Here is a 24,237-nt window from a genome sequence, read left to right as displayed (position 1 = left end):
TTGAGCAAGTCAGTGACATCTCTGGATCTTTGCTTATAAAATAAAGGAACTAGACTAGATGTGGGAGGTCCCTTTGAGTTCTAGGTCTTTGATCATCGGTCTGCTGAACGTTTTCCAGACATGGCTTGGGTTCAATGAATGGATTGGAATGAAAGCGTCAAGGCTGATACTGGCAAGGAAATGGTTTTATTTGAACATTGGCGGAGTGCTAAGAGATGGATTGCGGCCGGACACCCTGAGAGAGGGACAAAATTTATGGGAGGTGGCTCAAAGATATGTCCTAGTAGAACTGGAGTGCAGAGAATGGTAGCTCCCAGGGATGGAGATCTCTGAGTCATCACCCCATTGATCAAAAGGACCTTTTCTGAATGGTTTAGGAAATCATTTGTGTTTTCTTCTCTCCCTGCCCACACCTCCCACTTAGGGAGAGGGGAGTGCAAGGGAGAGAATTACAGCGGTATGGAGCCCTTGGTAATATCCCACGGAAACCTGGGGTCATAAACATTTTCCTACTTCATTTTGGAGAGTGGCTAGTCCAACTTTATCAATAGTATATCATAAATCTAAATTAAATTTTTAATATGATCTTGTGTTCAGACTTTTTTTGGACCGTAGATTTAGAGAAAGAACCTTAGAGCTCATCTAGTCCTTCATTTTACAGATAAGGAAACTGAGTCTGAGGAGTTAAAAAAAAAAAAACTTGATCAGGATCATACAATGGGAGTTTGACTGCTGAGATTCAAACCCAGAAGCTACCCTCTGATGGTAAACACAGTCCACTATACCCCAGCACTCCCTTTAAGATATGTTCCATCTGAGTCAAGTACATTTTGAGCAATATTTTCTTTGCCATTTTATAGGCGCCGAAGCAAAGAAATTGTCACTGACTATGAGATAGCGATCAGAGATAATTTCCTGTGTTTTCTTGGCTGGACATCTCTTCCTTTCATTGTGTAAAAAATGAAAAACTATGGGCCCAGAAAATATGACTGTATTGTCTAGCCACTCTATTTCTGATATACCGAGTGCTTAAAATATATTTAAGTCTTAATAAAGTTTGGCCCTAAATAATGAGAGGGTAGAGTAGTGATTCCAGAGAACAGATAATGAAGCATATCGACCTCTTATCAGAGGACAGGTGAAGTAACTAATGAGAAGCATCTCAGATGTGGTCACTACATTGGATGTTTTTGCTTAACTGTTCTCATTTCAAGGGGAAGGCTCAATCAGGGTGTGATATTTCTAGAAATGATTATAATAGATCATCAAAAGACCATACCAAATTTAATTTTAAGACTATAATGGAAGGGTTTCAGTTGTGACTCTGTTGGAGATTTTTTAAAAATGTTAAATGTGATTTTCTCCTCCTCCTCCTCCCCCTCCCCTACCTTTCCCCCTCCTTTCTTCTTCCTCTTCTTTCTTTCTCCTCCTCCCTTTCTTCTTTTTCCACCTCTTTTCCTTCTCCTCTTCTTCCTCCTCATTATTATTTTGTAAGGCAATTGGGGTTAAGTGACTTGCCCAGGGTCACATAGCTAGTAAGTGTTAAGCAAGTGTCTGAGGTCGAATTTGAACTTACGTTCTTCTGACTTCAGGGCCAGTGCTCCATACACTATTGTGCCACCTGGTTGCCCCAATGTAATTAGATTATAATGCATTGGAAAGTGCTGCATCTGAATCAGAGGATCTGGATTTGAATTTCAGCTTTCCCATTTTGTATCATCTTAAACAAGTCCCAGGATCACAGATCTAGGACTGGTAGGGATCTCAGATTCCATTTAGACCAAACCCTTCATTATAAATATGAAGAAACTGAACTCCAGGGAGGCTGAGTGATTTGCTTGTTGAAGATCCCACAGATGCTAAATGTAAGGTCTGGGCCCAGATTTTTTTGGTTCCAAAGATTCCTTTGTATTCTGTATCATCCTCCCAAATATTTCACCTCCCTGCGCTTGCTTCAGTTTTCTTATCTAGAAAATGGGAGTTTGGGCTAAGATAACCTTTCAAGCTTCCTTTTTCCTCTTTGTGAGTGATGCTCTGGCCTTCGATGAAAGTCTTCCTCTGATTCCTGTCTTTAGGAGTTTGACCCTCGCTATCTGATGCTCTGCTTTGGTTGGGTCTAATTGGAAAGGTTTTGAGTATGGGACTAACAATACATTTGATGTGTCCCTTGTCCAAATTTAGTCGGGGCGGGGGGGGGGTTTCAAGACAAGTTTAGCCAGAATGTAACTGATTTGTTGTTTGTTTTTGTCTGGAGCAATTCCTGAAGCTCATTTCCTAAGGTAGAGAGGGGTTGTCTGGATTGGTGGATTGAACCCCTTCACATGGAATCCTAAATCATTAAAGAAGTGAATAATTATCTACTGTTTGACCTGGTCCCTGAAGTAGAAATAATACCTAGACTCAAACCTCTCCTTGGTGATATCTGCCAGATCCTGTGCTCCATTAGCATATTCATTGGAAACCTGGGCTCACCTCCTTATCCCAGTGATATCACCAACTGATGAAGGTGTTTTGATTGTAGCCAAAAGGCCCGGAAGAGGTTGAAATCTTTGTCAGTTGAGGGAATCCACCATACAAAATGGTGGATTCTTTTCTTCAAAATATAGAATAAGGAATACTTAATATCGTTGGCTGAGATCTGACAGTCTATTTAGCCTGGAAGAGTTACCCTTTAGAACAAATTAAAAGGGTTAATTCACAGTGACCTGGGATCAGGAGACGGAAGAAACCAGAAAGTCCCTAGATAGAATATCTGGAGCACAAAGGTTATCTGATTTACTTCTGTCTCTATAGCAGTTAGATGTTCAGGCAAGGAGAGCCATGAGAATGGCCCTTGCCTCCTCCCTGCCAGTCTCCATGTTTCTAAATTGTTTCTTCTGTTGTGCAATATGTTCTTAGAAAGTAGTTGATCTATTTCTAGAATGCCCTTGGGTTTTTGACCAACTCTTAATGACCAGCTCACTTCCTAGTGAGGTTTATATTCTTCAGAAAATTGAAGTGATATTTTATTCTCTATTACCCACTTGATAAGAGGGCCTCAGAGTTATATGTCCAGGACTTAGAAAAGAAGAGCCCAAATACAGTGGTCTTGGACTATAAAAGTAACCATTTATGTTTACCAAAAAATTATCAAGGCCTTTTGTTTGGATTTTCTTGGTTGTTTTTGGATCCATCCATCCAGAATTAAGCTCTCGTTTTCAACAAAGAAAAACAACTGATATCAGGATCACATCTGACATTGCAAGATTCCACTCCTGTGGTTCTCTGCATCTTTGACAAATGGAAAGGAATCGAATCTCTCGAGTTGTTGCTGCTCTTTGCCTGTTTCTGTGGCCTTTTCCTTGGGATCATTTTAGTCCTGGTTATTTGGGATCTGCTGATTTTTCTCAGATCAGTTCACAAAATCTTCCCTGGTTTCACTGAGTTCTTCTTTTAGTCATTTTTTATTGCACGATAAGGCAACTGCTTTGTGGTGGATAGACAGCCAACCTCAAAGCCAGAAAGATCTGGGTTCAAGTGCTGCCTTCACCATACACGGTGCTTACTAAGACTTAGTGTTACAGAGAAGGTAGCGACCTGAATTAGTGAAGGGAGTTCCTTAGGCCGTTGAAATAACAGACCGATGAAATCCCCCATCCCTCTATTCTTGTACAGTAGTTGGTTCCCCTCTAATTCCAGAGCTGCATTAGGATTGTTGTGGAACTGAGATAACAAAGTAAAAGTCCTCTGATGATGGTAGCAACACGGATGCAGAATTGCATAACTGTAGCCATTTGTGGTGGGATTATCCAACCTGCCAAATATTTTGTGTGTTGGCTCCGTTCTTTGCTTCTTTATCTATTTAAAAAATCATTTTATTCTTTATTGTGACCTCTAGCACAGGGCCTGGGTACATTTATCCTGGAAAGGATAAAGTCATAGGAAGGCAAATTGAGGCTTTTCCTGACATTCCCATAGTGCTTGGTTCTGCCCTCTCGGCATATATGGAACAAGCCTAAGCCTGTCTCCGCAGAATAGTGCCGTCGTGGGGGCACTCATACGAATCAAGTTAAGAAGGCAATTTTTGTACTTAATGATTTTGGGGTTGTTGTCACACATACTTCTACTCCTTCATTTTCTGTCTTCTCTCCTCTCCTCTGCTTCTACACCAACATTTATAGAAGGCCAGATGACCCTTCTGTTTTCGTCCATTTTTAAAATCTTATCATCTTTCCATGAGCCAGAATGACCATATATTAATCCCAGCTTGCTTCACTTGGGGCTACCTTATTGACCTAGGAGCAGGGGAGGAAATTAATATTTCGGTATCTCTTCTAGATGGGATGACTTTAGAAATGAAGTTGATTTCACTCTTATTAAAATGGATCAGCTTATGTCTCCTTTCTAACCTCTTCTTCCATCCTAGGGTCAGGTTATTTGCTTGTTGGGACGAAGGAAGAGCTATCATCTCAGCTTCATTGATCTATCCTTTCCTCCTCCATTTTCTTTGGTGGGAGAGATTACCTTTGGGTTCTTCTTAGAGAAGACACCAGTCTTCCTCCATTCTTTCCTGTACTTCCTCAAGCTGAGGGCTATTGAGCTACCTTCCCTCCTGTCCAAAGTGACCGTGCCTTTTGTGTTAAAAGTCTTTCTGCCTCCGTCTCTTGTACTAGAGTATAATGTAGCTACAGATTTGAGAAATTAACAAAATTTGGGGTTTTCCCTTTCATCCCTCCTCTTCTGGGTTAGATTTTTGTGGCCAAGATTCAACTTGGTTTAGTTAAATTCAAAGAGTGTTTACTATGTACCTCCTGAATGTAACATACTTTGCTGGTTGTTGAGGTTATAGAGACAGAAACAAAATAATTCCTGCTCTTAAGGGGTTACATTCTACTGGGGGGAGGGAGAAACACCATGTACACGGGAAAGACCCAATCTAGACAGAATAATTTTGAGAGTTTTTTGACAAAAACTCAAACAGAACTTTGAAGAAAACTATTAATTGAAAGAGTTTGAAATGAGCACAGAGAATGTTCCGTGAGTGAAGAGCAGAATGAGCAAAAATACAGAAGTGATGGATGAAATATTATATATGGATAATGGCGAACAGACCAATATGCCTGGAATGTAATGCTAGGCAGTATTATGTAATCATTGTGGATGGATAGGCTAGAATGAGATTGCAGAGGAGTTTCATTGCCAAACAAAGGAGTTAGTTTAGATTTTTTTTTTCCTAGAGGCAGGAGGGAACAGTGGAAACTTCTTGAGTCTGAAAGTGGTATGGTCAGACTTCTAATTTAAAAATATCAGTTTGGCATCTATTTGGGACCTGATGCCAGATGGGTACTCGGAGCTTTGAGAGCTGGATTCGAGCTCCTCAGTCCTTGTTATATCCTTGAATCCTGGAATCTAGCCTTGACTGGTAAGAATTCAGGAGTGCTGAATCTCACTGAAGGCCCAGGCTTCCAAGAGGAACTCTGATTCTCTAAGGACACAATGGGCTCAGGTCTATTTGGAAGAAGTTTTTCAATTTCTTGACTATAATGTGCCTTCTTGAAGAAACTTGTGGAAATGTATGTCTGATTTTTAAAAATTAATTCTTTCCCCCTTCTTTAAGCAGGTTATTTAATTATTCTCTTTTTCTCCTCTCACTCAAATAGATTCCCCCTTTCTTTTCCCTCATTCTGCTTATCTTGCTCATTAGGTTTTAAATTTCATTTTTGTCCCCCTTTCCGGACAATATTTCTCTCAGTTTCTTCATTATCTGGACTTTCTTTTTGTCTACTCTAGTTCCTCATATTCTGTCATGATTCCTATAATTTTCCAGTCTCTCTCTATTGATCTGTATTTCTCAAAGAATCCAAACTTGATGTATCCATTCATAGCTCTCCCCTTTGGATGCCTTCTGCCTTGTATAGCTTGCAACATGGATTCGCCTTGTCCAATGTTCCTCCCTGCTAGGATAAAGCCACTTCCTTTAAGTGATAGAAAGGATACTGCCTCATGGTTGCCCCTCTCCCTCATTACATCCCTGATTATGCAGCTCACTGCTGATCTATACCATTCTCCTCCTGCTTACCCTTGCCCCCAAATTTCCTTCCTGGGTTCCAGTTCTCCTTAGGAGTTGTAACTCTCCCCTGCCCTGAGGATAGACTAGTAGTCTTTTCAAGTACCACCCTCCCACCCCAGTACAAGGTTCCCATTTCCCTTTGAAAAACATCTGTGTTCTTCCATAGGAACATTCATCAGTGGATTCCTTCCTTCCCCGAAGCAAGACCTCCCTCTTTTACCACCTCTCCCCCTTTTTAATCCTTCTCTCCCTGAGAGACCACATGGTTCAACTTTTTGTTCTGACCCAAACACATTTCCTACTCCCTACAGTATTCTGCTCCTTTCCCCTCTTTAAGACATCCACATTATTCACCTGCAGGCAAAATGTCAGAAAGTTCTGTCTATATTGCCTTAAGCTGACTTCTCCACTGTTATCTCCACTTGACTTCTGGGTTTACTCCAATCTCCTTGTATACATTTAGAAACAAATCTCTTCCTGTTCTCTGGGTTGTTACTTGATTGCTATTGCTGTCCTTAGCTGCTACGTTTATTCATCCTTTGTGCACTTCTGGGAGTGTTATCTGAGTGTTCAGAAAGCAAATAATCTCTTCTGATTGGGTTTTGTAAGAATAGTATTGAATATCAAGACATTTTCATTTATACTTAATAAGCTCAGATTTGCAGAGTAGGTCATTGTGGGCATTGAGCTCAATATGTTTTGATTGGATAGAGTAAATTTCTTTTATTATTGTTTTTAGTTTTTCTTTTAGATTATCCCTCATGTCTGTGTTTTTGAACTGCAATAATTATTCTCTCTACCAATGATTTTAAAACAACAAATTCTGCTTTCATAATTTCTTTCTTAAACCACCCAAGAAGACCGTGTTAGGCTCCATGTTCCCATATTTCACAGGCTATTCTGTGTCATCAAGCGTTTGTTCATTTTCTTTTGTTTTGCAGTATGTATTCATAGCTGCCTCAGCTCATTTACTAGGTCTGGAGGCCATATTTTCTTCTGTTGTTAATCTTTTCCCTGTTAATTTATTGGCTTATTTTCCAGACCTTTGATTTTTCTTCTTCTTGAGATCTTGGGTAATTTTAATTTCCATCCCACCTTATTTTCCCCTATTACTCACTTTCCCTTGTTTTTTTTCCAATGGAGGGTAGATCAGTCAGTCACTGAATTAGCACTGATTATGTGCTACTATGTGCCAGATGGGTGCTAAGTTCTGGGGATACAATAAGAGGCAAAAGACATCCCTTGCGCTCAAGGGGCTCACAAGCAAACAAGTATGTATAAATGAGCTTTAAATGGGATAAACAGGAAATAATGAGAAAGGTGACATAGTAGAATTGAGAGTTTGGGAAAGGCTTCCTGCAAAAGATGGGATTTTAGCTGGGAGAAGCTAGGGAAGACAGAAGATGGAGATGAGGAGTAAGAGCATTCTGGGCATGGGGATAACCATAATGAATACCAGGGTCAAGAGATGGAGTGTCTTGCTTGGGGAACAGTAAAGAAGCCATTGTTACTGGATCAAAGAGTAAGTAAGGTCTAAAAAGATTGGAAAGATAGGAGAGAGATAGGTTATGAATGACTTTGAATGTCAAACAGAATTTTTTGTATTTGATCCTGAAGGCTATTGGGAACCACTAGAGTTTATTGAGTAAATATGTATGGGTAGGGTTACATGGTTGGATGGAGCTTTAGGAGAATCACTTTGGTGGTTGAATGAAGGAAGAATGGATTGGAGTTGGGAAAGACTTGAGGCAGGCAGAGCTTTCACACACAGCCTATTGCAATTGTCCAGGAATGGGGTAATAAGGGGCTGACCAGTGTGCAGTGTCAGACAAGAGAAGGAGCTATATTCTAGGGATGTCGCAAAGGTTTTCACCTTTGGCAGGTCTTGGTAACAGCTTGGATGTGAGGAGGGCGTGCAGTGAGAGATAGTGAGCAATCAAAGATAATACCTCAGTTTTGAGTCTAAAGTCCTAGGAGAGTGGTGTTGACCTTTATAGTAAGAAAGGCAGGAATAGGGTAGGATTTAGGGGGATAGATATAGAGTTTGGGAATGAACATGTTTAGTTGAAGTTGTCTAGTGGACATCCAATTTGAGATGTCTGAAAGACAGTTGGAAATGTGACATTGGAAGTCAGTAGATAAACCAGGGGCAGGATTGGGTAGATTTGAGAATCATCAGCATAGAGATGGTAATTAAATCCATGAGGAGATCACCCAGTGAGATAGTGTGGAGGAGAAGAGAAGAGGGCTCAGGACAGAACCCTGCCATCTGGCCGTGATCTGGAGGGAGGATACAACAAAGGAGGCTAAGAAGAAGAGGACTTACAAGTACAAGGAGAACCCAAAAATCAATGAGAAAGGAGTATCAAGGAAGAGAGAGTGATCAACAGTGTCAAAGACTGTAGATCGATTGGGGAGAATGAGGAGTGATAAAAGGCCCTCAAATTTGGTAATTAAAAGCTTATTGGTAACTGTGGAGAGATGAGGGTGGAAGCTAGATTGTAAGGGGTTAAGAAGGGAATGAAAAGAAAGTGGAGGCTCATATTATAAATGAGTTTAACCACAAAGGACAGAAGAGATATAAAATGAAAATGATAGGTAGCAGGAATGGAAGGATCAAGTGGAGTGATTATTATGCAACATAAGGTTGCATTCAAAGGAACATATTGGAAGGGACTAGACAGATCACTTCTACAGTCCCAGTATCTCCTGTCCTGCTCAGATCCTAGTTGGTGGACTGTGTCCAGCTCTGGGCACCATAGCTTAGGGGGGACATTGTTGATTGGAGAGTGTCCATAAGAGCGCAGTTAGGATAATGAAGATAGAATGTGATGTTTGAAGCAACCGGAGATATTTAACCTGGAGAAAACTTTAGGTGGGACATGATAATTGTCTTCTAGTAGTTTAAGGGTTGTCAAGAGATGCTGCTGCTTGGCCCTAGAGGGCAGAACTAGTAATAATGGATGAGAGTTGCCAAGAAGTAAATTCAGTTTTCCTGATGTAAGGAAAATCCTACCAGTGAGAGCTGCTTGCAAGTGGAATGAATGGGTAGCCTAGGTCTTAAAGCAGGGGCTTGGTGACCACTTTTGGGGAACAGAGACTCTTATGAAGGTGTGGGGTGGACTACCTGGCCTCGGAAGGCCTTCTAATGCAGAAATTCTGTGCTTTTTTGTCATTACCTCTGACTCAACTCTTCTCCTCCCTCTTTCTCCCTGCTTCCTGCAGAATTCTAACAGTCAACTTGGTCCAAAGATAGATTCTTTGTTTGCTTTTCTTTAATACCCTGGCTGCCACAGCCTCTTGGCCTAAATAGCACTCAACGTGCTGGGTTCAACTGCCCTCCTCTCTCTCTTTAGCCATAGGCTGGTGGAGCCCAGAAACTCCCATCTGCACTCTACTCAAGCTTTTTTCTCCCCATTCTTTAGCTGTTGGGGGATCAGGGATCAGAGTTCAAACTTGTCTCCTAAAAGAGGATACGAGGAGTAATACAGTGGCTGAAATGTTTAGAGTGCTTTCCACAATGTTATCTTGCTTGAGTCTTTCAATGAGCAATACAGGTATTTTACAGAGAAGGAGACAGGGACACAGAGAAAACTAAATGACTTACTCATAGCCATACAGATAGTATTCAAACCTGAGTCTCTCTTGCCTCTAGGCCCATTTAGTTTTTTCCGTTGTGCCAATCTACCTTCCCCAGAGAAAGAGAGATTCAGAGACTGAGAAGGAGGATGAATGCACAAAGAAGGAGATTTGGGGGAAAGGGGTCAGTTGTTTTCTGAATGCAGTTTCTGAATGCGTTTTTGACCTATTTTTGACTACTCAAAATTTAGATTTTCAATTACTGAGCATTGATTTTCTTTCCCTCCCCCACTGGAAAAAAATTTAAAAAACCTAACCCTTGTAATAAATATGCACAGCTAAGTAAAACTCATTTCCCACACGGGCCATGTCCAAAAATATGTCTCATTCTGCATGGCTGAGCGAGTCAAAAGGATGACTGGAAGATGGTGGGTAAGAATAGGGTGGTTAAGGAGAGGATCACATGGGCTTTAGAGGAGTAGGAGGGATCACTTGGCAGCAGAAAAGAAGGCTGGAAGGGTCCAGGTAATTGCCAAGTATTAGCAGGTATGTCCTTGGTCTTAAAAGCCAGGTAGAGGAGCAGCCATTAGGGAGAGCTCAGGTAGAAGGTCAGTGTTAAGTTTTTATGAGGTGGAAGGAACCCTTGAAGAAAAGAGTGAGTGTGTCAGGTTGTAATCGTTTCTGATAGAATGGTGTTCAAATAACTAGCTGGTTGGGAAGGAGCTGAGCTGGCTAAGGATGGGAAGATGAGGGAACATGATAGTAAAAGGGTCCTGTTTTGTTTGAACTCTCAGGAAACATCTACCTTAATGTATGTTGGTAGGTTTTATGTCATAACATATCCTTGGTGATTTTTAAAAGAGTGACTGCTATATGGTTTTCTCCTATTATTAATTGTAAATCTATTGTTTTTCAGCCACATTATGGGTTACACTGGAACTCGTGGGCTAGCCCAGGAACTGGGCAACCAGATCTCCTCCTGTCTCCATGGAAAAATATGTTTTGAGTTCTAAACAAACAAACAACAAAATATAGCATGGGGAGCAATTCTCAATTGCAATTTGTATTTGTGAGCCTCTCTAAACAGACTTCATGATGGATTTTCTGGGACTCTCTTGACTTTGCCAATGACTATCTAGATGACTCAATGGCCAAGGGAGGGGAAGGGGAATCTCCTGACTGTTTTGTTTTTTGTCCCCAGGCCTCTTTTCCAGGGAACTTGCATTTGGTTATGGTGTTGAGGCCCACAAGTTTTATCCAACGCACTTTCACAGACATTGGCTTTCGGTTCAGTCAAGATGATTTCATTCTCAAATTGCCGGTAAGAGTATTCGTCTGCTTTTTTTTAAATGAATATTTTTGATGTGTGTAAATAGTCTAATTCTCATGAATACTTTGCAATGTCCTCTCTGCTTTGAGGTTCTGCTTGCTTGGCAGCCAGTAGACCATTTTAAAGAATAAAAAATAAAATGTAAATCATCGGGAAGTCAAATTTTAAAATATTTTGATTTTTTTAAAAAAATTATTTTATTGATTCCTTAACTTTCCTTTTCACAGTAATTTCTGGATATTATCCCCCTCCCCTGTTATTAAACCTTCCTTTATAACAAAGAAAAAATTGACCTTTTCTCCCTCAAGATCAAGAGAAAGAATTATGTTTCTTAATATTCTACAAAAGATGTTAAGACATTCATTCTTATTAAAAATTAATCATTCTGCCAGCAATTTAACAACCATTTATTAAATGTTAGGCATAGTTCTAGATACAGAGGATTCTCTGATAAAAACAAAATTGCTCCCTGCTCTTAAGGGACTTACTATCTCCTAGGGAGATACAAGATATATAAATGCAAAAGATATAAAAACTAACCCAGAATAACTGTGAGAGAAAGAAAGCCCTAGTAACTAGGAGCATGAAAGGCCTCATTTTGGAGGGAATACCTGGAATGAACCATGAAAGAAGCTAAAGATTCTGTGTATGGAGTAGTTATATCACTGAAGATTCTTTTAAAGAAAAATATATTGTGTTGTGAAGTAACTGGATCTTGTATCCTAGGAAATTACAGAACACCCTGATCTTTTTTAATTCTAGTTTTTAGTATACCACCACCAACAAACTTTTGTAGTGCTTTGCATATATTTTATCAATGGTACCTCACAACAGCCCTGTTGAAGTAGGTAGTATAGGTATCATCATCTACATTTTACAGATGAGGAAATTGAGGTTCACAATGGCAAAGTGACATATTTAAAAAAAAAATAAAGCTTAGGGGCTATGAGGTGGCAATCAGGAGGACCTGAATTCAAATTTGACCTCAGACACTTATTAGCTATGTGACCCGACCCTGGGTAAGTCACTTAAACCCAATTGTTCCCCCCCCCCCCCAAAAAAAAGAAGCGCTTAAAAATGTTGAAGGCAGGATAAGCTTAGAGGATGCAGAGTAAATATTTTTCTGTTTGCCTGTTGTTCCAACAGAACATAAACTTCCTGAGGTCAGGGATTTGTTTTTCAGTTCTTTCTATGTATGTCCAATATTGGATTGGAGTCAGGAAGATCTCCTCTCATAGTTCTTATCTTTTGTGTAACCATGAGCAAATCAGTTGGTATCTCCAAGCCTTAGGCAAATTCAAACTCATTATTAAGTTTTAGATTAAGGTTTCTGAAACTTTGACACGTCCTGGACTTTTTTGATGGCCCAGTGAAGATTATAGACCTCCTCTCAGAATTATATTTTTAGATGCATAAAAGGAAATATATAAGATTATATTATAATGCAATTATCAAACTATTTATAAAAAATTAATTTCATGGACCTCAGGTTAAGAACTCTCAATGTATAGAAACTTGAAGCATTGGTGTGTGTGTCTGTATAGTTCCCACACACAGACCCTTGTGTATTTTGAGGGTTAAGAACAAAATAGTGATCTTAACAGAAGTGGGAAAACAACTGAAGTTGAGTCATTTGGAAAGTTTTACCATTCTACTCTTATTTTCAGCAGCACCAAGATGAATATAGAGGCATCGATCCAGAAACCCTTCCTTGGGTTCTGTCTAATTAGGGCTCTTGTGTACAGGTATCCCTTGGGTTCTGGTTCCCCTTTCTGAAACCTCATCTTTGACAATAGATGGTTAAAGGAAATTGAAATAGTTGACGGGTTTCTGTGGCAATTAATCTTGTTTCACAGAGGAATGTTTTTATAAAATAAAAATTTGTGTTGCCTTACGAAGGCAATGAATTAAGACAGTGTGTGTGTTTGTGTGTGACTAAGAGTAGAACTGAGAAGAAATGCTTTTTTTGCTTAAAAAAACTCTACCATATGTGACATGTTGTTTTCCAATCTACTTGAGGACTCCGGTCAAAGGAGACTTAACAGCATGGTTCTTTGTCCTTACAGGTTGTAATGCTTAGTTCGGTCAGTGACTTACTGAATTACATTGATGAGAAGCAGTTAACCCCTGAGTTTGGAGGGACCTTGGAATACTGTCACAGTGAATGGGTTATCTTTAGAACAGTAAGTCCTCTTAGAACAAGGCTTCTAAACCTTTTTCTGTCCTGCACTCCTTTAGCAGTCTGGGGAAGCCTAAGCACCATCTCCCTTCTTAGAATGTCTTTAAATGCATAAAATGGGATTGCATGGGGTTGCAAAGGAAACTGATGGGATTGTTAAATATTATTAAATGAAAGAAGTATTAAATGATTATAATGATTAGTAACAATTTATAGATAAATAATTATATTTAATAATAAAAGAAACAAAATGGAAAATGATTAAATGCTAAAAATTATTATTAAAATATAAAAAATATTCACGATTCTCTGAAACCTATCCATGGATCCTATCAATATCAGGTCACAACCCTTTGATTTAGAGCCTCAACCCCAAACTAAAAGCAGCTTACCAAGCCTTCACATATATGTTAAGAGGTGAGAGAAGTAGAATGGGTTAATTTCACATACAAAGCCATAACTAATTCTGGGTGAATGGGACTTTGTCTCAGGATGCTTACAACCTGGGGTGCTTGGTATATAAACAAATGGCTGCTACTTGGGGCAGCTGGATGGTATGGTAGAGTACTAGCCCTGAAGTCAGGAGGATATGAGTTCAAATGTGGCCTTAGACACTTAAAACTTACTACCTGGGTGACCTTGGGCAAATCACTTAACCCCAATTGTCTCGCAAACTAACAAATGGCTACTACTTCTCTAACATCTTAAAGTTTTTTATATTAGAGAGAGAAGAATATAAGTATAATTTGTGTAAAAAAATAGCCAGCAGAACTCAAAACCCAGATATCCATAGTTTTCCCTTTGCAGCTTTGTTTTGTTAGTATCTAGGATTCATGTTTTATCTAGAAAAGATGAGAAATGAATCTCAGAGTCCCTTTATGCTGCTTAGAGCAATAGTCCTCAAAGTGTGGTCCAGAGAAGTCTGAGGTTTCCGAAACCCTTTCAGAGGGTCTACTAATTCAAAATTAGTTTTTATTTTTAATATGGTAAATATCTATAAATATAATTCATATAAACAAAAAGTCTTTGGACAGATTCTCAATAATTTTTAATCGTATACAGATATTGAGAAAAAAGCTTGAGTACCACTGGCATAGAGGATTAGATAGAAAGCTGGACTTGGAATCAGGAAGACCTGGATTTGAATGTTGCCTGTAGTTACATAGTTCTGGGCAAGAGAGTTAACCTCCCTGAGCCTCAGTTTCCTCATCCTTGAAATGAGAATGGTAGCATCTATACTAAAAAAAATTATATTGTGAAGGTCAGATGAGCTAATGGAAAGCATTTTGCAAATCTTCAAGCCCTATATGGATGTTAGTTATTCTCCTTCAAATGTTACATTAAGATAAAAGAAAACCTTTTCCTTGAATGCAGGATTTAAAAGATTAAAGAGACAGTCTATGGCCATACCTTGTCTTTGACACAGTGCTAGTAAACCTGTGCTTGTCCCGTACAATGATCATTTCCTCTCATCCAAGTAATAAAACTCTCCAGATTTGGAATGTGTAAGGAAAGCTATCTGGAAGAGGGATCCTCATGAAATGGGCATGAGTGTTAGCATCTGCTTAGCCTCTTTATTGCTTACAGAGTCGAAGCACTTAAGAAAAGACGGCTTCCATTGGGAGCCCACATAGTCGTGTCACATGTAGAGCAAGGTTGAAACGTGTTAGTGGGGCTGCTCTGGTGATCAGACTGGACCTTACCCAACAAACACGGTCTCTCCACAGGCTATTGAAAATTTTGCCCTGACTGTGAAGGAAATTGCACAGATTTTGCAGTCCTTTGGGACTGAGTTGGCTGAAACTGAACTGCCAGATGATGCTTATTCCATTGAGCGACTACTGAAAATTCGTACTGAAAAATACTTGCAGTTGAAGGTAAGGCTAGTAGAATGGACCATTCCATTGGTGCTTTGGGTTTTCCTTTGCTTGTAAAGACAGCAGATGCCTCTTGTGTTACAGATTGCCTTGTCCCTTCCCCCTTCCTTCTGTGTCTTTGATCTATTGTTTTTTTTTTTTTTATGACATACTGAAAGCTAAGTTAAGTATGCTAACCCTAATATATTTTGCTAGGTACTGGGCATATGAAAAGAAAAGCCATGTCCCTGCCCTCAAGGAGCTTACATTATTACACTGATGAACTTTAGGATTTTTCCCAGCTCTATAAAATAAATTTTTGATAGTTTGATTGGTATGGCATTGAATAAATAGATCAGGATTTCTTAATTTTGAAGTGGGAGGAGGTAGGAAGGAAGAGGAGAAAGGAAGGAAATAGCATGATATTGAAGGAAATGGCTCTTATTTTGAACGACTTTCATTACACTGCTCAGATCCAATGTGTGTACTGATTAAGTCAGAAAAAGTATATGCAAAATAACACAAAATAATTTGAAGATAGAGTGCTAGAAACAGAGTCAGAAAGGTCAGGGTTTAGATTTTGCTTTAGAAAAAATGCTGCATTGGGTATTGGGAAATATCTAGGTCTGAAAAGGACACTCATTGCTTATGGGATGGGTAAACATTTCACTTCTTCAGCCCTGGTTATGTAAAATGAGGGGGTTGAATTAGATCAGTGTTTGCCAAAGTGCGGTACGCGTACCCCCAGGGGTACGGGAAGAGTTTGGTGGGGGTACACGGTGCACCGGAGTTTGGTGGGGATATGCACTGCACCGTGCTTAGCTGCGCCTAATTCTACGTTCTCATGAGTCAAGTCAAGACAATCTTGTGAGGAGTGAGATGGTCTAGTGTGACACGGCGTGAATATACCACACTTTGTTACAGAGACAACTTACTTCATTAATAGTTAGTGGCTTCTCCAGGCGCCTGTGTATTTTTAGCTTTTGTGCGATTTTTCTTATAAGAAAGGTTTGTTATGTACTTTAGTAAGTCCCACTGATTTTGATTATTTTTATATAGAAGGATGAAATTGTTTGTGCTGAGATAACAGATAGTCATAATTTGGTTCCCTGGTTGTTAATTTTAATTTGAGATGCAGCTCCACATCCAATAGTCTGTTCCTTATTTTTGACTTAATGTCTCCAAATGCTGAAAAAGCAACTTCACATAAATATGAAGTTGGAAAAGGCAAGATGTATTTCAGAACTTTTTCTGTTAAAACAGGATATACATGTTGCATTTGTAACCAGAATGATATTAAAGTACGTTCCTTATGTTGATTTTTCAAGACTCCGTCTGAAGCCCAATTACAACAATTGCTCTTCTTCCGCACACGACAAACCTTCTGGCATGGATTTATATTTTATTATGAATAATTTTATTTTTCGTTTATTATTATTTTGTGTATATACCAAAAAAAGAAAAAATTAATATATTTTGATTGTTATTAAAATACATCCATTTTTTTTGATGAGGGGTACTCAGCATTACAAAAATTATAGAAGGGGTACACATATGTCAAAAGTTTGGGAAACACTGAATTAGATAATTGCTAAGGCCTTCTCCTCTAGACAGCTTGGTGGCGCCGCAGTGGCTAGATTGCCAGGCCTGAAGTTGGGAGGATCTGAATTGAAATCCCGACTCAGACACTTCTAGCTGTGTGACCCTGGGCAAGTCACTTCACCCTGTCTGCCTCAGTTTCCTCATCAGAAATTGAGCTGGAGAAGGAAATGGCAAATCACCTCAGTGTCTTTGCCAAGAAAACCCTACCAAGGGGTCATGGAGAGTTGGACACATCTGAAAACCCACAGCAAAAAGTTGAGATTCCAAGATTCATATAACTTATCTGAAGCTCTGAATGGCCATTTAACTAATCCATCTTTCAGATTCTTCTTCTCTGTTATGGATCGTCTGTTAGATCTGAGGATGTAAGGTGATGTTTTGGAAATTTAGACTATGAACACAAAACTGTGATATTGTGGTCATTATGTTCTGCAGAGATTTAAAGTAATTCTCGGTTAATGGTTTCTCTTTGTTCTGCACTTAACTAATCAATGAAATTAATGTTAATTAAATGGCATCAATTAATTGAGTTAGTTGATATGATTGAACCTCTTAGCTTGTATGTTATATGTTATATAGTTAAGAAAACTTGAGTTCCGATTCTGCCTCAGATAATTGCTGGCTAGGTAAGTGACCCTGGTCGCTTAACTTTTGTTAGCCTCAGTTTCCTCATTTATAAAATGAGATTAATAATAATATTAACAATGATACCAATCTCTTGGAGTTGTTATGAGGCTCAAATGAAAAAACATGCAAAGTACATACACACCCTAAAATATTTTTGAAATTCTAGTTATTAAATAGAATGCCATTGAAGCAATCTTCATTGGTAAATGTTGTACCTTTGGAGGTAGATCCCTGCTTCTGTCTTCGGAGGCACATTTCTGTTTGTCATTTCAAGTCCTTTACCATCTGGCTCCAATTCTATTTTTTAGTAATGTTATATCATTTGCTCTCCTCCAATCTTCGTTCTTACTAACCAAGCTTCCTTGTTGTTTCTGTGCTCCATCTCCCGTCTCCCTGCCTCTGCACAGGCCATACCCCGTGCTTGGGGTGCATTCCCTTCTTACTTTTCTCCTTTAGAATCCCAAGATCCCTTCAAGGGGATGCTTCCTTCCAAATGCTTCCTCCAATACAAGGTCTTCCCTGATCTCTGCCAGTTGGTGACACTTCTCTCTCAAAATTACTTTGTGCATTCTTCATAGCTCAATGTACGTGTCATTTTAACTGCAAATAGAATGGGAGTTCCCCGAGGACAGTGATTTTTATTTTTTATATCTTTGTATCCTTAGTGTGGAACATATGGCCTAGCACATGTTGTTGTTGAGTTATTTCACTTGGGTCCTATTTGGCATTTTCTTGGCAAATGTACTAGAGTGGCTTGCTATTTTCTTCCCCAACATGTTTTGCAGATGGAGAAACTGAGGCAGACAGGGTGTAGTGACTTGCCTAGGGTCACATGGCCAATAAGTGACTGAAGCTGGATTTGAGCTCAGGAAGATGGATTTTTCCTACCTCCAGACCTGGCATTCTATCTGCTGTACCACTTATGTGCCTGGCACATAGTATGTGCTTAATAAATGTTTGTTGGGTCATTAGATTCAACAGGCACAAGGAATGACTTTCTCTTCTATAGATTTAACCCTGTAGGGCGAACCGCTTTTGTCCTTGATTGAGGAGAGCACAATATTCAACCAGAGTTTACTTTAAATGGTCCCCAGAGTCTTTCTTTCTTTTCTTTTTTTTGGAGGCAATTGGGGTTAAATGACTTGCCCGGGTTCACACAGCTAACAAGTATCTGAGCCTGAAGCCTTGCTTTCAAGAAGGCTATGGATGGCATAGCTTATGGCTCCTGGGGAGATGCCATTTAATGCATCAGTGTAAAAATCTTGTTACTCTGTTTAAGGATCTTCCCCAACATATTGTGTAGTAGCTGAGCTATAGATTGAACTGTATGTAAGCTCTTTCAGAAAACTGGCTGGTTAGCTGAGTTGTCAGGAGGGGCAGCCTCGGGGAGAGGGCTGTCAAGAGGAGTACTGCTCCCTTTTGCAAAGTGAAGCCATTTTAATTTTAATTATGAAAAACGATATTTGAAACAATTGAGACGTGGTTTGACATAGTGAAGAGGAAATCAGGAAAAAGCTCAGAACTTGGAACGCTTTCACTGTCAGGGAATGCTAGGACAGCCCACCAAGTCACGCATGTTCGGAGAGCTAGGATACCAAGCGTGATTTCTTGGACGGAAGGACAGAAGAGAGACTGTTGCTGTAGTGAGGAGGGTATACTTACTAGAACTAAGGTATGGGCTATGAGTGAAGTGGACTTAACCCGGAGTCACTGGCTGCCTTTGCCCAGGATTGATCTGAGAGTGTGGAGTAGGCTGCTGCCCACAGGTGGAAATCAACTCGTTTATAGAGAGCCAAGCTCTTCCAGTAGGTTGGTTTTCCTTTCTCTTTTGCTTCCAGAATATATCCCTGTGGCTAGATGGAGGCAAATTTGGGCTGATAACCTTGAGTTTTTTCAAAGAAGAGAAAAAGTAAATTTTCTCTGCTCTTATTCTTTTTCAGGAACAGATTAAAACTGTTACAAAAGAAGGAAATGTGCTGCTGAAGACCTTTGAAGTGCCTAAGACCAAAGACTCAAAGAAGGAATCTTCTCAAGAACAATCTGGAGACTGGGAAACTATTCAGAGGTGAGAATCTTGTTTGTCTCATTCAGTTCCATTTGATAAGCATCTATTAAGCACATACTGTATGCCGGGCACTGTTCCTACTGTACAGAGACATCTGGGATGCAGAGATATACTGAGGTAAAAACAAAACAGTCCTGCCCTCAGGGATCTTACTGTACAGAGGGCATCTTGGTTTTGATTTTGAGGGAAAGCCTGGTTCTTCTGCCCCACTGTCCTAAGGACAAAGGTCTTCTTGGATGTCCCCCAATCTCTTGGCTGTTACTAGTGGACATTAATGGTGATCCTTATGGCAGACTACTCCTGATGTAGTGGGATTTGGCACCTAGATTCACATTCCATCTCATTGCCTTATTTTCCCTGTTTTTCAAATAAGGGGCTGGTTTAGATGATCTCTAAGACCTTTTTTGGCATTAACATTTGATGGTCCTAGGAAGTCCTGGGGAGACTTCTGGTTTTCTATCTTTCTGGGGCATCATGGGTTGGGCTTTGCTTATGTTTCACAGTTGCCAAACAAAATTCTTTCTCTGGAAAATGAATGTCTCTCTGCCCTCCCCCCCCTCTCCCTCCTTCTTTTCCTTCCTCCTTCCTTCTCTCCTTCTCCTTCCTCCCTCCCTCCTCTATCTTGTCTCTTTCTGTCTCTGTCTCTTTCTCCTTCTCCCTCCCTCTTTCCTTTCCTTCCTCCTTTTCTCCTTCTCCTTCTCCCTCCCCTTTGTCTCTCTCTGTCTCTCTCTGTCTCTCTCTCTCTCTCTCTCTCTCTCTCTCTCTCTCTCTCTCTCTCTCTCTCACACACACACACACACTCACACACACACACACAAAATCATCTTTGGATTTTGCTTTGTCTAGATTACTTGCTCAATTGCATGATATGGAAGCAGCCTTTGATGAATTTTGGGATAAGCACCAACTCAAGATGGATCAGTTTGTACAACTTTGGAGATTTGAACAAAATTTTCTAGAGGTATGTTAATCCATTGCTCTTCCCTAGGGAGATTTTAGGCATTTTCAAGGAGATAATTTTGCTATCACAACATCTTATTCATAGTTTTTTCCCAAATTTATAAGCAAATATAGGAGTTTAGTGCATTAAAAAAATTTCTCTATCCCAGTAGTCAATAAAGAGATATTTGAGAATAATTGAAAGAACAATTGGTGTTTCCAAAAAAGGTTGAATAATTGGTGACATTTTATAATACTTAAAAGTTTGCAGAGTGTTATTGGTAGATCTTCAGTATGTGAGACCACTTGGTGAGGTGCATGCTATTGTAATGTCAGAGAGGTGGAGAACCTTTCCCTGAGTCACGTAGCTCTTAAAAAATCTGTGGGGAATTTGAATTTAGATATTCCTGAATCTAAGCCTAATACTCTATCTTTGTTCTACCATGAATGGCCTGACTCAAGGAATTGTCAACCTCAAAAAATAAATAAATAAAAGATGGGGGCAGTTCATAGCTGTTAGTGGATTGGAAGCTCCATGGGAGGCAGCTGCGTGATGAAGCAGCCAGAAAAGCTCATGTGATCTGCGGCTTCATTTCGAGGGACCCAGCTTTTAGGAATGAAGAGGTGATAATCCCACAATCCTCCTCTTTATTCCTACCACATCTGAGGGATTGTGTTCAATTCTGGATATCACATTTTAGGAGGGACATCAGTAATCTGGAAGATATCCAGAAGAGGAAAGCTTAGATGGTGGCAGGCCTTCAGTCTGTGCCATGTGAGGATTGGTTGTAGGAATGAGGGGTTGATAACCTGAGGAAGAGAAGACTTAGGGGAAGGTATGTGATGTCTTCAGGGTTTCAAAGGGTTGTAGAAGCATAACTTTATGTGAAGCAGACTTCAGATGGCGCCATCCATTTTGGCCTAGAATGACACAGGGGCAGAGACTTAACAGGCACCCGAGATTGGACTGAGTTTCAGGGTCTCTGACTCCACCTCCAGTATTCCTTCCACCTCGTGAAGCTGGAAATGGAATTAGCATTATCTTGCTTGGCCTTAGGGAGCAGAAAAAGGAGAAAGGGGGAAAGTTCTAGGGAGGTTATGCCAAACAGCAGAGTTCTCTATAAATGTGATGAACTGATATTATCATGCCTTTTTAAACTTCCTACCTCATTAATGTTTATTCATATCATTGCTGTCATCTGTCCTGGGATGAAAAGCAATTCAAGGCAGGGAGTGTGTCCCTTGAAACAGTTTTTATAGCATTTCATCTTCTGTATGCCCAGTCACATCTGATAGGATTCTGACATGAAGTTGGGAAGAACTGGGTTTGAATTCTGACTTCAGTATTTGCAAAGTGGGTGAACCTGAACAGGTGATGTCATCTCTCAGAACCTCAGTTGCCTCATCGATGTAAATGGCTATAGTAGTACCTCTCTCAGGGGGCTTATTTGGGAGGATCACAGGAGATAATGTATAGAAAGGACCGCAAAAGTGGCGTCTGTTATGTATTATTATGGTTATAGTTACAAAAGCTTTCTTCCTTTTGGGCAGCTTTTTTTTTTCCTTCTCAATATTTAAAAAAAATCATGTTTTTCTAGGAGAGTTAATTAGAGACAAGTGCCTTTTAAATTTGTCCATACCAGGTAATTCTTCCCTCTATGTCTTCAGCTAAAGGGTGCTGTCGAATTCTTAATGGAACAGCAGGCCGCCATACCCAGTACTGGAGAAAATGTGGCAGATGTAAGGCAAAAGCTCACAGAGTTGGCGACCTTGGATGAGATGTCTAAGGTAAAGTTTCATCTTCAGTACTCTCCCTCCCCTTTCTGTTAGTGAAATGGAATAGGTGTTTGGAGTGGGACTGAGCAGCTGTTCTTTTCTCATAGCACGCTTCAGCAGAATTAGCTAAGCCCACCCCGTGTCCAGTTGCAGAAGGATAACTGATTTTTATGACTTTGGGGGAAATGGCCAATTGGTTAATAGAGCTATGGCAGGAAGCTCCTGGAGGAGTGGAGTGGACTGTTTCCTCTAATGGGCAACAGCTGTGCCAATACAATCTGTGAAAGTGATCCTAATAAAGAGAACAGCCTTCTAATGAGCTTGGGTGTTTGGGAAGGATGGGCAACAGATCAGTGTTATCCCAGGTGCTCCATTTCCTTGTTGGTAGTATGATGAGGGGAGCAAGGATGTTAACCACAGTTGAGAACTGGGACTTGAGAATTACTTCTTCTTACTCCATCTCAGGAGTTGATTGGGAAGGCCCATCTCATGATACTACAAGGGCATCAGCTTGCAGCCAATCACCACTATGCCGTTGAGTTAATCTGCCAGAGATGCAATGAGTTAAGACACCAGATGGATGTATTGTCCGAAGAGCTGAAAGCCAAAGAGAAGAAGCTCAGCAAGACCTTGGAACTCCAGAATCGGCTGCGCCAGGTAGTGGGCATTCTGAGAAATGGGGTCATCCCTGATAGTAAACTCATTCACCCTTGTGAGCTCAACTCCCTCCTGTGTGCCGATGACTCTTAAAGCTGCAAAGTGAATACATGAATGAAAAATTATTTATTAAGTGATTAGTCTGTGCTAATCAGTGAGGCTAGATATGCAAAGACAAAGATATTTTTCTACCCTCGAGGCATATACATCCTAATTGGAAGGAGATAACTCATCCTTCCAGACTCCTTATATGACTACCCAACTGAATGTATCTAAAACAAAGTTCATTATCATAGAATTCTAGAATCTTCGAATTAGAAGAGACATTGGAGACTATCCAGTCCAACTCCAACTCAGATAGATGGCAAAGGGCCTTGAGTCCATGCCCGTGTGAGGATTCGTTATAGGAACTGGGATTGGTTACCCTAGAGATGAGAAGACGTAGGGAAAGTACATGATAACTATCTTCGAGGTTTCAGGGGATTATAGAAATGGAGCTTTAGAGAAGAGAGACCCTAGAGGGAACCATCCACTTTAATCCCCTCGTTTTATGGATGAGGAGACTGTGGCCTCCTCTATACTTGGCCAGGAATCCTCTCTACTACATACATCCCGAGCGGTCATCCAGATTCTACTTGATGATGTCTAGGGAAGGGCACTCTCTTCTTCCCAAGGTAGCCTATTCCACTTTGGGGATAGCTCTACTTGTTAGGGTACATTCCCTGATACCAAGCTGTTGATTTTTCTCTCTGTAACTTGAGCCCACTGCAAGTTATTCTGAGGCCAAGTAGAATGATCCCTTTTCTAGACAAAATTTTCCTAGCTCCTTCAATGAGTCCTCACGGACCATGATGTCAAGTTTTATCACTAGCCTAGTTGCCCTTTGTAGGATGTTCTGCTGTTTAGCAATGTCCTTTCTAACATGTGACACCCAGAACCCAGTGCAATACCCCAGACATGGTCACATCTGGCCCAAATACAGAAGAATTTTCATCCCTTAGTCCTGGATGTTCCGCCGTTTTGAATGCAATCTCATGTTGAGTTATCAGTCCACCAAAACTTTGCAAAAGCTCTTTTCCAGAACTGTGAACTATCTATAACTCTCCCGTCTTCTAACATGAAGTTGCTTTTTTGACCCCTGGCATGTAACTTCACATGGATTCCTGTTGTTCCGCCTTATTAAACAATCAATCAATTAATAATCAGTAAACATTTATTATTAGAGTAAATTCATCATTCTAGCCTGTTGAGATTGTTTTGTACGTATTCTCTTATCATTCATTGCGGTGGTTATTCTACCTGGCTTTGTCTCAGCTGGAAATCTGATGAGCTTGCCAAGGATGCCTCTGTCCAACTGGTTGGTTAAAAAATATGAATCCACATGGGATCACTCCCAGACAGCTGGAGACACTCCACTCCATTGGAGATTTGTTTCTAAGCTGATGTTATCTCCCGAATGGTTCCTTTTTGTATCTGGTCCTTCAGTTAGTTCTGAGACCACCCAACTGTACTCTTTGCTAGTTAACATCGCTCCGTTTTGTCCACCAAGATAACAGAAGAGACTTTATCAGACGCTCT

General features: G+C 40.2%; 1 protein-coding gene across 4 annotated transcripts in view; it reads left to right on the top strand.

Annotated features, from left to right (window-relative positions):
- Window positions 1-24,237, top strand: part of MCF2 (MCF.2 cell line derived transforming sequence) — a 113,812-nt gene that overhangs the window by 42,802 nt on the left and 46,773 nt on the right. For all 4 annotated transcript variants that reach the window (XM_031944324.1, XM_031944326.1, XM_031944325.1 and 1 more), the window contains 7 exons: window positions 10,830-10,949; window positions 13,025-13,141; window positions 14,865-15,014; window positions 19,163-19,287; window positions 20,134-20,248; window positions 21,895-22,014; window positions 22,468-22,659. In XM_031944324.1, the coding sequence (XP_031800184.1) occupies window positions 10,830-10,949; window positions 13,025-13,141; window positions 14,865-15,014; window positions 19,163-19,287; window positions 20,134-20,248; window positions 21,895-22,014; window positions 22,468-22,659 (939 nt within the window). The remainder of the gene's footprint in view (window positions 1-10,829; window positions 10,950-13,024; window positions 13,142-14,864; window positions 15,015-19,162; window positions 19,288-20,133; window positions 20,249-21,894; window positions 22,015-22,467; window positions 22,660-24,237) is intronic.

The sequence above is a fragment of the Sarcophilus harrisii genome, chromosome X (genome assembly GCF_902635505.1).
Source record: "Sarcophilus harrisii chromosome X, mSarHar1.11, whole genome shotgun sequence".
NCBI lineage: Eukaryota > Metazoa > Chordata > Mammalia > Dasyuromorphia > Dasyuridae > Sarcophilus > Sarcophilus harrisii.
The sequence above is the reverse complement of the archived record's forward strand: the minus strand, read 5'-3'. Positions and strand labels throughout refer to the sequence as shown.